The sequence below is a fragment of the Zalophus californianus genome, chromosome 2 (genome assembly GCF_009762305.2).
Source record: "Zalophus californianus isolate mZalCal1 chromosome 2, mZalCal1.pri.v2, whole genome shotgun sequence".
Taxonomy (NCBI): domain Eukaryota; kingdom Metazoa; phylum Chordata; class Mammalia; order Carnivora; family Otariidae; genus Zalophus; species Zalophus californianus.
Window position 1 is genome coordinate 32,102,048 of NC_045596.1, and position 14,203 is coordinate 32,116,250.

Here is a 14,203-nt window from a genome sequence, read left to right on the forward strand (position 1 = left end):
GGGAGCCTGCTTCTCCCTCTCCCACTCCCCCTGCTTGTGCTCATGTGCTGTCAAATAAATAAAATCTCAAAAAAAAAAAGTTAAAGGACTTTTGAAACAAACTGTTGAAGAAAATATATTCTGTCATCCTACCTCAACAAACATACTTTTATAACAACTTTGAAAACCAGGTTCCCATTCAGAATTCTCAAATCCCTCCCGGGTCCCACCACCCCCCTGCCTGCTCTCGTCCGTTTATTTCCAGCTATCTCTCCCTTCAAGAAGCTTTCTGTGCACATGTGAGCGTGCCCTGGTTCAAGCTGTACCTGCTGCCCTCCAAACAGCTAAGAGGTGGATGGTCCCAGCACAAGGAGCACAGCCTGGAAAGAGATCCATACAGGCTGTGGAAGGGAAGCTTTAGTAACTCTAGTACCTAGAGAGTGGTCTGGAAGGGGGAGTGTGGGCTCTGTGTGGGCACACCCCTTTGGCCCTGTGGACTCCCCTGGGTCTGAGTATTGGCTGTCACCATCCTCTAGGGCCTCCTTGTCGTCTTTATGCTACCAGCATAAAGACAGAGAGTGTAGAGCATACACTCCCATTTTTAGAAAAATATTTATTTTTAGAGAGAAAGAGCATGAGCAGGAAGGGCAGAGGGAGAGGAAGTGAGAACCCCAAGCAGGCTCCCCACCCACGGAGCCTGTCATGGGGCTCGATTTCACGACCCTGAGATCATGACCTAAGCCAAAACCAAGAATCGGACGCTCAAACGATGCACCACCCAGGTGCCCCCACTCCCATTTTTTAAGAGCTTTGACCCAGAAATGATACACATCACCTCTGTTGACATTTCGTTGGCTAAAACTTTGACACATTGCACAGAAATATAAGGAATTACTATCATGACTATTCTATTAGATTGATTCTAGGATGGCAACAGGCATGGCAACGTGGTATACTATAAATCTTAAGAAAAAAACCTGATAATTTTTATTGCTATTATACTCAATAGCTAACAAAAACAGTAAACAAGAATCTTCAAAATGCACCCCACACTCCCTTTCAGGAAAAAGATTGACAAGGCAGACTGTCTACCCTTGTGTTTCCAACAACACTTTGCACAGTGCCAAGCATATAGTCAGCATTCTATGAATATTTATTGAGGAGTGCATGATTATTTATTACTAGATTGAAGTAAAGATTCATTGCTCATCACCTTGGCATAATGGAAAGAACGAGGAGGAAACAAAAGCATGCTTTATACCCAAAGCATAAAACCCAGTGCCTTCCCTCCCAGAGGCTGGCTACCCTCCAGGAGCCATGGGGAAACCATGATGTCTCACACGTGTGTATACATTTTCACTCGTGTTGTGCTCAAGCCCATGGATTCAATAATTACCTTTTAATTTTACTCTTAGAAAACTGCTGTTTAGAAGATATATCTAAAGTGTAGGAATCTGCTGTGGGTCTGTCTAGGACCCTGAGGCCTAGTCATGAGTGTATGAGCTGGAAAAAAGGCTCTGAAAAGGTTAGAGCAAAAAGGCGTGCTGGCAGCCATCACGCAGGGTGCATTTCCTTCCACCTGCCGAACTCTCTAGCTAATGAGTTTTGTGTTCATGACTTCCTGCTGAGCTTCTCCCCAGCCTCCTTGCCAATTGCATTATGCCCTGGTGATATGCATTATGATTTTTAAGAAAATGGTGCCCTGGCATCCTTGATGCTCTCTCTGACTCTCACTTATCCTGGCCTGTGAATCTACTACCATAATGAATATTAAAACACATTCATTCCAAAGGCATTGTGGCGCTTCTACGGGCTTTCCCTCCAGAGCAAGTGTTTGACCTGCAGACTGAAAACATGAAAACCTTACTACTTTATATCCTCACTTCATTTTTTTTTTTTCAGAAAAGAAACCATTCGCTCATTTATTTAACAATAGTGATTGAGTAGCTTCCATTATGTCGCACTCTACTTTCGGCCTATATTTTATTATTTTTTCCTTTTTCTTTTTTTTTTAAAGATTTTATTTATTTGACAGAGAATTAGCGAGAGCAGGAACACAAGCAGGGGGAGTGGGAGAGGGAGAAGCAGGCTTCCCACTGAGCAGGGAGCCCGATGTGGAGCTCAGCTCGATCCCAGGACCCTGGGATCATGACCTGAGCCGAAGGCAGACGCTTAACAACTGAGCCACCCAGGTGGCCCGTCTGTTTCTTTTTTAAATTCAATTAGCCAACCTATAGTACATCATTAGTTTCAGATGTAGAGGTCAGTAATTCATCAGTTGCATATAACACCCAGTGCTCATCACATCACGTGCGCTCCTTCATGCCCATTGCCCAGTTACCCCATCCCCCCACCCACCTCCCCCCTACTTCATTTTTTACATGGTTCTCCATGCACTTTGGCCATTTTGGAAATTCAAATCAGTCTTCAGATTTGCAGAGGATGACTGGCCATGTGTGCAGGTAATTTTCAAGTGTTTACCCAGGACAGGTTCAAAAGAGGGCCTCTGAAGACAATGAGCAGGGAGGATATCAGTTCAAGCATCATCCTCTGTGAACTCTCCCCGCCCACCCTCTTGCCTCCCTAAGGGGGACTGAAGTTTCCTCCCTGGTGCCCCACTGCCACTCTATTCACACCTGTCGTGGCTGTTAGCCATCAACCTGGGCCTCCCTCCTCTAGCCTGCAAGATCTCTGAGAAAAACACATCTCGTGTGTTTTTGTAACCCCGGTTCAATAACCCACATCTAGCAAGTATATATGTATATCTGTATGTGTAAAACACTTCTTTATGGGCTTATGTGTATATGTATTATATATATTAATATTCTTATATATGTTAACATACATAATATATATGTAATTTCTTGACCTTCATTACACTTTTTTAAGTTTATTTTTTTAAATAATCTCTACACCCACCGTGGGGCTCGAACTTACGACCCCAAGATCGAGATCTCATGTTCTTCTGCCAGAGCTGGCCAGGCGCCCCTACAAGTACTTTTAAGTATATTATTTAACTGAACCCTCAAAATAACCTTACACGGTAGATGCTATTCGCCCTCATTTTCCCAGGGGCACACAATTCATCAGTGAGGGGCTCATAGAATTCAGAGTTGACAGCACCTGTGTTTTTGCCCACGAGGCTAGAAGGGCTACCGCCACGACTTATTTAGCTTCTGCTGTTTGCACCTGTGTAGTTACTATGCTGTTTCATTTACCTCACAAAGGATCACAATGAAGTGTGGGTCTCACTTCAAAATTTAAAAAACTGAGGCCCAGGGAGCTTCTTCTGTAACTCACCCAAAGTCGCACAGTTCGTAGGCAGTAAGTCCAGCATTCAACCCGGCCTTGCCCCCCGCACCACCAAATCACCTCAGTCCTGGGAGCCCTGGCGACAGCTGTACATAAACGTGATTAACGGGAAAAGATGACAGTTGTGCTGACCCATTTCTTTTTTCAGGTTCAGTCATTTTTAGTATCACTCGATGGAGAGAAGCTGGAACTCTTAAAAAACGACCTAATTTCCATTAAAGACATCTTTGCAGCCAAAGAATTCGAGAATGAAGAGAATCAAGAAGAACAAGGTAAAGGAAAATCATCAGTTAAAGAGCAAAACAAGCGGTTATTACAGACAGCCCTTTGAATGGGGAATTATTTCATTCAAGAGCTCCTCCTCCTCACTTCCAAAACACTCTGTGCACCTGCTCTCATGACAGGAGCTGACCACAGTGATCTATAGTCCTCTCTCCGGGTGGGCACTCCTGCGGGAGGCGTCTTTTTTTTTTTTTTTTTTTTAAGATTTTATTTATTTGACAGAGACACAGCGAGAGAGGGAACACAAGCAGGGGGAGTGGGAGAGGGAGAAGCAGGCTTCCCGCTGAGCGGGGAGCCCAATGCGGGGCTCGATCCCAGGACCCTGGGATCATGACCTGAGCCGAAGGCAAACGCTTGACGACTGAGCCACCCAGGCGCCCCTGTGAGGGGCGAGCAAGAAACACGGATGTGCAAAGGAGCCAAGAACACAGTGCGCTCAGCACGGCCCTGATGACTAGAGCTCATGCCCTGGTATCTTAATTGTTTATCTGCATGCGGTGGACAGGTCTCTCAATGGATTTCTCTTCATATTTTTATTATATTTAATTTATACGCTTAGGAGTTAAGGTGTATTTGTAAGTGGTCTGCCCTCCGTCTAGAAAGTGCAATCGGGGAGAGGGAGGATGTGTCAGGTTGTCAGTCACTGAACTGAGCCAGGTGCACGCTCCTGATAATCCTCCAGCCAGCCAAAGACAGGACCCCCAAGGAGATGAGGACCTGTTTTGTGCGAAGCAAGTCTTCCCTGAGAGGGGAAAAAAGAGTTTTCAAAGTGAGACATGCTTACGGATTACTTTACGGGCACCTAGGTGGCTCAGTTGGCTAAGCGTCTGCCTTCAGCTCAGGTCATGATCCCGAGGTCCTGGGATGGAGCCCCATGTGGGCTCCCTGCTCAGTGGGGAGTCTGCTTCTCCTTCTCCCTCTGCCCCTCCCCCCGATTTGTGCCCTCACTCTCAAATAAATAAAATATTTAAGAAAAAATATCGAGGGCAATTAAAAGAGTCACTTTATGTTGCCCATTAATTAGGAGCAGAATATAGCAAAACATTTCCTATTGTACATGGAGAGTGATTTACCGATATCATCACGTAGCCGTGCAACCACCGTTGTTCGGGTGATGCTGACACACAAGGCAACCATGGACACACAAGGCTGGCTTCTCCTATCTCAAATGTCCATTTGAAACATTTTCACCGCTAGCTGGCTGCATGGCCCAGAACAAGTTATATAACCTTTCTGAAACTCATTATCTACACCTGTAAAATGGAGACACGGATACATATCTCCAAGGGCTATTTGTGAGGCTCAAATTAGATAATGTATGTAAAGATATATTTTACAGAGCTTGGCACACAGAACTGCTCAAGAATGTTCTCCGGTATTGTTAAAGTACTAAAACAATGCTGGGGAAATAGTAAAGGTACAATAAACTGTAGCTTTTATTTATGATTGTACTTGTTATCACCCACACACATAGTGATCATGCACATTCATCCCATCGAGTAGCTGGAAGTGTTTTCTGCCCAGGTGTGCTGCATACCTTTAATCAAAGCTCAAACACGAGGGCCAAGTGCTTCAGCCTCAATGCCCAGGGCAAAATTATTCTAGGCATTTGCAAACTGTTATTTAAATACCATCTCCTGCTTTATCACCCATACTGACCTTATGTGCCTTCAGTTTAATGAGATTTATGCTCATTGCATCAAAACAGAAGACTCAATTTATACTGAAGAATAGAAAGAGGCCAATAGCAAAGAGGCTATTGGAGAACGATGTTTTTGAGCATTTGTGTGTTTCTGCAAGAGTCATGAAGGAGGACAGCCTTGTCTCTGTTTTAATAATGAGAAACTAAGACACCAGCTGTCAGAGTTCATACAGGTAGTATTATGAGCCCAAGATGAACCAATTTCCAGAGTAACGATCGCCCAAAAAGATCCAGGTTATTTCTCTTTGGTTTCATGATGCCAAAGGTAGACCTTGATCCTACAGGGTGTGTCATTCAGAAAGGATAAAAAGAAGATCGCAGATTCCTCCTAACATCAAAGCAGTAGTGTTGCCAGTGCAAGTTAAAGCAGTATGCATCCCCAGCTAGCACAATTTCTTAGAGAGGAACCTTGATTCAATACTATCAAATGGAAAATGTTACTACATACGATGTGTTCCAGTCTTAATATAGAACTTCAGTAAACTGGGATTTTTTTTTCATATGACCAAAAAAATATATATATGAAGTCCTGAGCTGCATGCTTAAGAAATAGTAGATTTGTCTCTCCTTAAGTGACAGAACCCTGTTATCTCCCATAACATATCCATTTTCCCATAGGGCATCTCCAGATTATCAAAACACTATTAATTTGAATTAACTTAATTTAATAAATAAATGTCAAACACGTAAAGAAAAACTGGGAGAAAATAGCAGGGTTGTCATTAAATCAATCCAATGGTGATGGAGCATGACAACCCCATAGAAGTGGAGGGATTATCTAAATGCTATAAAGAGGAATCTCATCAGTGGGGGTGAGCAGAGAAGCCAGGAGGAAAACTGGGAGAAACCAGAGCATTTCATCCATTTTTTTTTTTCTTGTAAGCATTTACATTCCTAAAAGCCTCTTAACACCTAAGTAATTCATTTGCAAGTCTTGGAAAAATGTAACAGTCATTTTTAGATAAACTCAACCTTGGGCTCCTCTGCATTTGATAGCGTTAGCTAATGATTTGCATGTTTGTCTTTCCAGCGGCGTGTAATTTTATCACACTGCCATGGGTCTCTAATTTGGTTTACCACTGTTGTGAAGGGGTTTTAAAAGGCTATTTTCTATTTGTATTGCCTTGGTGAAGATCTGGACCATATGTACGAACCAAGCGCTGTAGTAATAGGTATTCTTTGTGGCAACATTATTTATCATCTGTTTTTATCCGCTTCCATTTTTTTGTGACTTTTTTCCCCTAAAATATGTGCTAAAAGTTATTGGTGTCCTTTTCTGTTTTCTAGAACAAATGCACATTTAAAAGCTGAAGCTAGGGGTGCCTGGGTGGCTCAATTGGTTAAGCGTCTGCCTTCTGCTCAGGTCATGGTCCCGGGGTCCCAGGATCGAGTCCCACACTGGGCTCCCTGCTCTGCGGGAAGCCTGCTTCTCCCTCTGCCTCCCCCATTCCCTCCACTTGTGCTCCCTGGCTCTATCTCTCTGTCAAATAAATAAATAAAATCTTTAAAAAATAAAAAATAAAAGCTGGAGCTACACAAAGTACTTATATCCTAATTTAGGAGTGATGATTCCCAGATACTTTTAATCTCCCTATGGCTATATCTTTGTAGCCCATAATAGTATAGTTAGATAAAACTTTAGTGTTTACAAAACACTTTTACATTTGTTATATTATTTGATCCTTACAGCAACGCTACAGCTGAAATGGTGGTTTTTATTTTATTTTATTTTTTAAAGATTTTATTTATTTGAATAAGGGCACAAGCAGGGGGGGAAGGGCAGAGGGAGAGGGAGAAGCAGGCTCCCTGCTGAGCAGGGAGTGAGATTTAGGGCTGGATCCCAGGACCCTGGGATCATGACCCAAGCCGAAGGCAGTTGCTTAACCAACTGAGCCACCCAGGTGCCCCAACGGGTGGGTTTTATTATCCTAAATTACAGGAGAGCATGGACGCTAAGAAGACCCATGACTAGCCCCAGGCCACAGATTCTCTGAATGCAGGAGCTGGGGTAAAACCCACACCTGCCACAACTAAGTCCGGGGCTCTTTCTGCCCTGCAACATTGCCACATACAAAATAAGAAGGACCAGGTAATTTGGGAACAAGACCTTGTCGATGCCGCCCAGATGTGTCCCTACCCCCTCTTACTTTGCCCACCTAGAGAGGATAAGACCAAGACCTCTGCCCAGCAGAGAGGGAATCTCAACTTTGTCTCTCTCTCTTTCTCTCTGACTCTCTAGCTCTCCATCTCCCCTTTCATGCAAGTAGGCATTAGCTAGGCTAGGTTCAGGTATCACCTCCTCCAGGAAGCCTTCTCAACACCCCTCTGAGGACAAGATTAGGTACTGCAAAAGCCTCCTCACTCAGCGCACTTACCTCTTTGGGTTATAATGATTTGCTAGTGTGAGCTTCATCCTGAACAAAGACAGCCCCCTCCCCCCCACCACCCAAGGCACACACCTCCCTGCCCCTGCTGCGACCACTCTGCCTCCCTGCTGTCCCTGAGCAAGCCGGGCACATTCCCTCCCGGACTTTGCGTTGGCTGGACATCTCTTCCTGCACCCGATCTGGTGTTGCTCACCCCTCTCCTCCTTCAGGTCATTACTCAAATGGCTCCTTGTCAGTTGCCCTCTTGCTTCCCGACCCCCAGCCGTCCCTATGCCTCTGCCTTGGTTTATACTTCTCCATAAAACTTATCATCTGACATATATGTTTAACTTCTCTAATCTGTTTATTAATCTGTCTCTCCCCTGAGAATATGTAGATTCTAGGTGATAATAAAATGATGAAGCCAAATATTGTGAACACCTACAGGTTACCCTGGCTATCTTCACGAGCTGCTAATTAGCCATTTTGTCTGTAAAACAGGAAAGGGCACATACACACAAGTGTTAAATACAGTTTTTCTCACATGGCTTAGTTTTCCCTGAAGCTACTGCCTTCACCCACTGACGTAAGCCAGAGTATTTTCAGATGGTGTAATCAGGGCAGATTAATGATGCTTTTATTCCTCCCCAAACTGGTGGTAAACCCATTGTGGAATCAATTCTTTAGCACTTAGAAACTTTAAAATGATTTCAACCCATAGATATAAATGAGAAAAAGAAGATTATAACTTTTAAAAATCTCTCTTTATTGCCCACCAATGATATGTTTATTTTTATTTGAGGATATATTATGCATAACATGATACATGTAATATATATATTATTCTATAAGACATAATTTATCAACAAACTAATAAATACTTATTTAATAAATACTTACAATAAATAAATAATATTTATTAATAAATACTAAGTATTTATTAAACACTTATGTTCCAGGCACTGTCTTAGATACTCTGGAATCAGTAATGAGTAGAAACAAATAGCATGTCTGTCCTTAGGTAGCTCCCATTCTGGAACGAAGAATATTAAGAAGTATTATAGGACCAATAGGTGTCCTTGGAAACCTTGGGACATCTCTCCAGAGATACAGTGTCGTTACATCAGATAGTGTATGGCCCGTGGAGACCAGTTCTGCTTGCTTAGCACGGTGGCTCTGTGGACATAAAAGGGTGTCCTGGGTATTATTAGGGTTGCAATGCTAAGCACAACAATACTCCAGGTCATAAATACAGTGTTGTCCAGGTCTTCTAGACCTGAGATACAGCATTCATTTGTTCATTCAGTCGCTCCTTTCAACAAATAGCTACTGATCACCTATAGTTGTGAGCAAGACAGATACGTCCCTCCCTGTCCTCATGTTGCCTTCAGGCCAGCCTGGGGGCACCCCAGCTAGAACTTCGAGCAACAAGGCTTGGGCAGCCCCTCACACAGCAGCAGCTGGTTGCCTGACTGTCGTGCTTGTAAGCCAGGGGTTGGGGAGTGGGGGGCTGCTGCAGCCCCCCCACTTTGACTCTGACTGCAGGCTGTAAGGTCAGGGGAGCTGCCACATTTTGAAGGACGAAAAATAAATCATGCTTCTTACTTCTGTCATTTTCTATTTCCAGCCTTAGAAGAAAAGGGAGAAGAATTTGCTAGCATGCTTACAGAACTTCTCTTTGAATTACATGTTGCAGCCACGCCTGACAAACTCAATAAGGTCAGCGCTGTGTATGTCGGAGTTTTTATTGTTGCTGTTCTTTTTAAAGGTATTGGTTGTAAAATTCAAGTGATCCACCTGAAATGGAAAAACCCCAAGCCCCAAATGGCACATGAGGGGAGGAGAGTATGAGGCCGGTAATTAAGCTCCCAGGAGGCCACACGATGAAATGTGTTGGGAGAGAACATGCAAGACTGTGCCATGCTAAGACCTGCATTTTAGTTGCAACTTAACTAGTAATTACCCTGTGACCTTGATCAAGTCACTTCTCCTCAAGACAGAACTGTATATCGGAGCAGTGGGTACCTTCCGCACAGGGGAAGGCCAAGGGGTGCAGAATCACCAAAGGGCTTTTTCAAATTCCATCTCCCCTACCCCCGCTGGGGCGATGTGCCGGAATCAGGCAGAGAGAAGCCCGTCAGCCCAGTCAGCCACGCACCTCTCCCCACCCACCCCGAATGCCGGTGCCACATGGTGTCCAAGAACGATCCAGCTTTATCACTCTGGCTTCTTCTAACTCTATGTTTTGCAAGTTAGTATAAGGTCTTGCTGTGGAGTTTCTTAATGAGGACACTCATTATTAATTACTTAAAACTGTGTTATTTTTCCCATTCGCTCACTCTCTTTTTCTCCCCCTTCTCTTTAGCAAGCAGTAGGGAACGCAGGCCCTCACTTATCAAGGTGGGTGAGGAAAGGACAGGTTGAAGCAGTGAGGGGGAGATGTGAGTAATTTCTTTATCTCAGATAGAGGTCACCGATCCTGACAGGTCAGTGACTTGAACACAGTGGGAAATTGCCTCATTCATCTCTGTGTAGCACCTGCCCCTGCTTAGGGAGAGAGAGAGAGAGAGAGAGAGAGAGAGAGAGAGTGTGTATGTGTGGGGGGTGCCTCCAAGGTCCCACTGGCTTATTGACAAAGTCAGGTGAGCTTTAAAAGGAGAAGCAAGTTTAACATAAACCCAGATACAACTTGCACTTAAGCAAACAGCTTTTAAACTATAATGATAAAAGCTGGGTGAGGCTGCCCTTTCTAAATTCAGGGAATAACAGGTAGGGAAGGGAGGTCGTTCTGCTTGGTCAAGTTAGCCATAATTCTTTCCGGCCACAGGTTGCTCCACCTGCACTCATGTGAAATTAAACTAGTCACAGAGCAGCCCCGGATCTTCAACAACAGCTCCCATCCTCCCCTGGTGTGACTGGGCAAGAGCTGAGCCATCCTTCATCCTCCCTGCGTCATACGTTATTAGGTTCATGAAACATTAAGGGCTTCATGAGACATATCAAATGAGGAAATTTGCTTTAGCAATGACCCTGGCTAAATCTCTCGCCTATATATATAAAAAAAGTACTGTTATTCTCTTATAGTTGGTCATGAAAAGTGAAAAATATACTATCGCTCTTTCAAGGTGACTGTCATTTTCATTCTTACCCGTGTATCATTTTTCAGTGCTCTTTAAAAACGTCCTGCAGTGTTCTCTCCATCCTTCCTTTCTGTTCTGGCCCCTTGCCTTACTTTATGTTCACCAGAAAGCACCAACAAGGTGTTTTTAAGGAGACTGAGGAATTACCCATCAACGTTTTGAATGCAGAGAGAACCACCCGGGAAGGTGGAGGGCAACGTTATTCTAGTCTTGGGATTGGAATGTCTTAGTCTCCAGATTTGAATAACAAAAGCGTTGCTTTGGTTGGGCCGGGTGGGGGGGTGCTTCACAGGCCATGAAGAAAGCTCATGACTGGGTAGAAGAAGATCAGACTACGTTGTCCATAAATATGGCGGAAGAGTTGGAGAACACTACAGAGGAAGAAAAGGAAGAGAAACCAGAAAATCCCGTAGGAGACAAAAAGGAAGAAAGGAGAACTAAGACAGTTGAGGTAAATTTATTTATTTAATAAATTCAGGTTGGCCACCTGAGGAGCAGTAATAGGACTTTAATTTTATTAGCAGCTCAATTTTGAGTGAGGAGAAACCACTTCATTTTCATTTGCGCCCTGTTTTAACAGCATAGAAATATGAAGATTAATGTGACAAATACTAAAATTTTTCAATGCCAGGACAATTCGCGACTTAGCATAGATATTGTCGTTTTTCTCCAGAGCTTTATGATGATAATTTAAAGGAAAAAAGATCTTTAAGAACATTGTTGATTTATCATTAGGATAAAATTCCATCTGATATGCAAATTTGTAACTATAAAATGTCTTTATGCCCCATAAACTAATGAGGTTATTGAAGCTTTTTTCCAAAAAAAATTTCCCGGCCACAGTTTTTATTCTGTAGTTTAATAAATTTATGTGTGCATAATTTATAGCCTGCCTGTGTTCAAAAATGAGTTTGCCATAACTTCATTTTTTACACTGAATTTTCATTTTAGAGAAAGTAACTTTTTTTTTCTTTAAGATTTTATTTATTTGTGAGGGAAAGAGACTGATGGGAGGGAGGAGGGAGAGAGAATCTGAAGCAGACTCTGAGCTGAGTGCAGGGCCCGATGAGGGGCTTGATCCCACAACTGCAAGATTGTGACCTGATCCGAAACCAAGAGTTGGATGCTAAACCGACTGAGCCACCCAGACGCCCAAGAAAGTAACTTTTTAAACTCAGTCACTGTAAAGAGAAATAGCCATTGAGGTTTATTTATTCAGTTGCCTTTCCACAAGCATTTTTGAACCCCTGCCTGGTGTGTGCCCAGAATTGCCCTGAGAACTAGGGACACAGCTGTAAGGTTTGCCATGTCCCTGGGGACCTGGCAACACTTCCTTTTTATGGCAGCATTTCTACTTAGAAGAGTCTCAGATATGCCCATTAATCTTTGGGTAAACTTTTCAGGCCATTTTTTTTAAGAATTATATAATTTTTTTTGACATTATAGGGTGGTGGTGGTGGTGGTGGTGTTAAGTAAACTCTACCCCCAACGCACGACTCCAAGATCAAGAGTCACATGCTCTATGGACTGAGCCAGCCAGGCGCCCCACATCACAGGGTTTTTTAAAAAGCTTCTGCTCAGTTAATAATTGTCTTACTTGCATTCATCCATTTCAGGAAGTATATATGCTGTCCATCGAACGTCTGGCAGAAGTAACAGCACGCTGTATAGAGCAGCTTCATAAAGTAGCAGAATTAATTCTTCATGGGCAAGAAGAGGAAAAACCAGCTCAGGACCAAGCAAGAGTTCTGATAAAGTAAATGTTACTTTTAATTCTTATGTTTCAGGTTTTACGTATATGTGCCATTCGGATGCACGCGCGTGCACACACACACCCCGTAGGCTACTAAAGATTTAAATTACAAGTCAACTAATTCCATTGTTCTGTGGTCATCTTAGGAAATAGACTCTCTTAGGACTCATAAGATTCTTAGCCGAATCATGTTAGCAAGAATAATAATAGTTAACTAGGAATTATTTATGAAGAGATTTAAGGAAAGACACACTAAATCGTTCAAGGGTGTTTATTTTCATAGATCGAAGTCTTAGAAGTACAGATTTTTAAGGTAATTGCATTTTTAACGTACCACAAGAATAGAGAAAGAACATCTTTATGCGACTTCTCAGCCAGCTTCACAAAGATATTCCAACACACCCCTGCTGTTCCTAGGGACTTAAACCAGCACAAATCTCTGCGTATTCTGAATACTGGCAGTGATGGTTGGTGATGTAAGCCAGTTCCCTGTGGATTGCATGTATGTGCATATGTGCTGTCATATGTTATCTTCTTCAACAAATAGTACCCACTATTATTAGTTTATCCAGTAAAATAAAAATGTGTATCGATGTAACTTTATGTACGTGAAAATAGTCTGTATGGAACATATATTAAAATAGTTGGTATGGAGCTGAAAAACAAGCCATTAACTTTACCCACATGGCTTTATGCGTGGTATAGAAAATTAGCACAGATCCGAACACCTTCTCATTACTACACAGACACAGGAGACAAAATAGAGCCTCCTAAAAATATATGGGTACACACACACACACACACATTGCAACGCACCCATTCACTTTGCTAGCTAACTAGTCTTTGCCTATTACTGCATTTGGCATCGTAGGTTGGGGAGCAGATGTTTCATCGAAGAACCTTCCAAAAAGTCAATATTAGCATCTTTTTACTACTGGTAGCATTTCTCCTCACTTGTAAGGATGTGTCATCTAGTCTAGATTTTCCTACCTAAACATGGGAAAATGAAAGATACTATAAGAACCACACAAACCTGCACTTAATAGAGTTAGGAAAAATATGTACTTACCTTAATGTATAAAAGCAAGAGGAACGGAAAAAGTAGGAAAACTTTAAAACATCTAAGTGCTCTTTTATATTTGCGGTACTTGTTTGTAAAGGGAGGGTGTTCGGAAGTCCCTAAGTATGTATAGCAGGACCTTACTCTCAGCACCTCTGATTCCCAGTCCAGATTACCCCAACCTTGCCAAGCTGCACCAAGCAAAAGGTAACAAGACTTCATATCTGTCTGTATAATAAGTGCCTTTCCACCCACCTGCCCAAGGACATAGACAAAATGCTCTGGGCTATCCCTGGACCTTATTCCTGACCCTTTCTGCAGATAAGTTTTGGAAGGATAGATGGATGGATGGATAGATGGATGGAAGGAATGGTGGACAGAGAGAGCTCAACAAATACATACATAACTTAGAACCCCTATTTATCACAATAAAGCTTACCTCTACTGATTTCACTAGATATTTTAACATGTAAGATTCTTGACTTGGAGTTATTGTTTTTCTAATAGCATTTTAACCACTATTCGTAAAAGTCATATATATGAATTATAAAAGAAAACAGATAATACTCACATCGTTACGTTAACTGGGTTGTTTTCGGTTTTTGTCAT

General features: G+C 42.6%; 1 protein-coding gene across 5 annotated transcripts in view; it reads left to right on the forward strand.

The window, feature by feature from the left end:
• FAM114A1 (family with sequence similarity 114 member A1) overlaps positions 1-14,203 on the forward strand; it is a 66,991-nt gene that overhangs the window by 43,483 nt on the left and 9,305 nt on the right. For all 5 annotated transcript variants that reach the window (XM_027598862.2, XM_027598865.2, XM_027598864.2 and 2 more), the window contains 4 exons: positions 3,440-3,563; positions 9,269-9,360; positions 11,074-11,232; positions 12,398-12,537. In XM_027598862.2, coding sequence (XP_027454663.2) covers positions 3,440-3,563; positions 9,269-9,360; positions 11,074-11,232; positions 12,398-12,537 — 515 coding nt within the window. The remainder of the gene's footprint in view (positions 1-3,439; positions 3,564-9,268; positions 9,361-11,073; positions 11,233-12,397; positions 12,538-14,203) is intronic.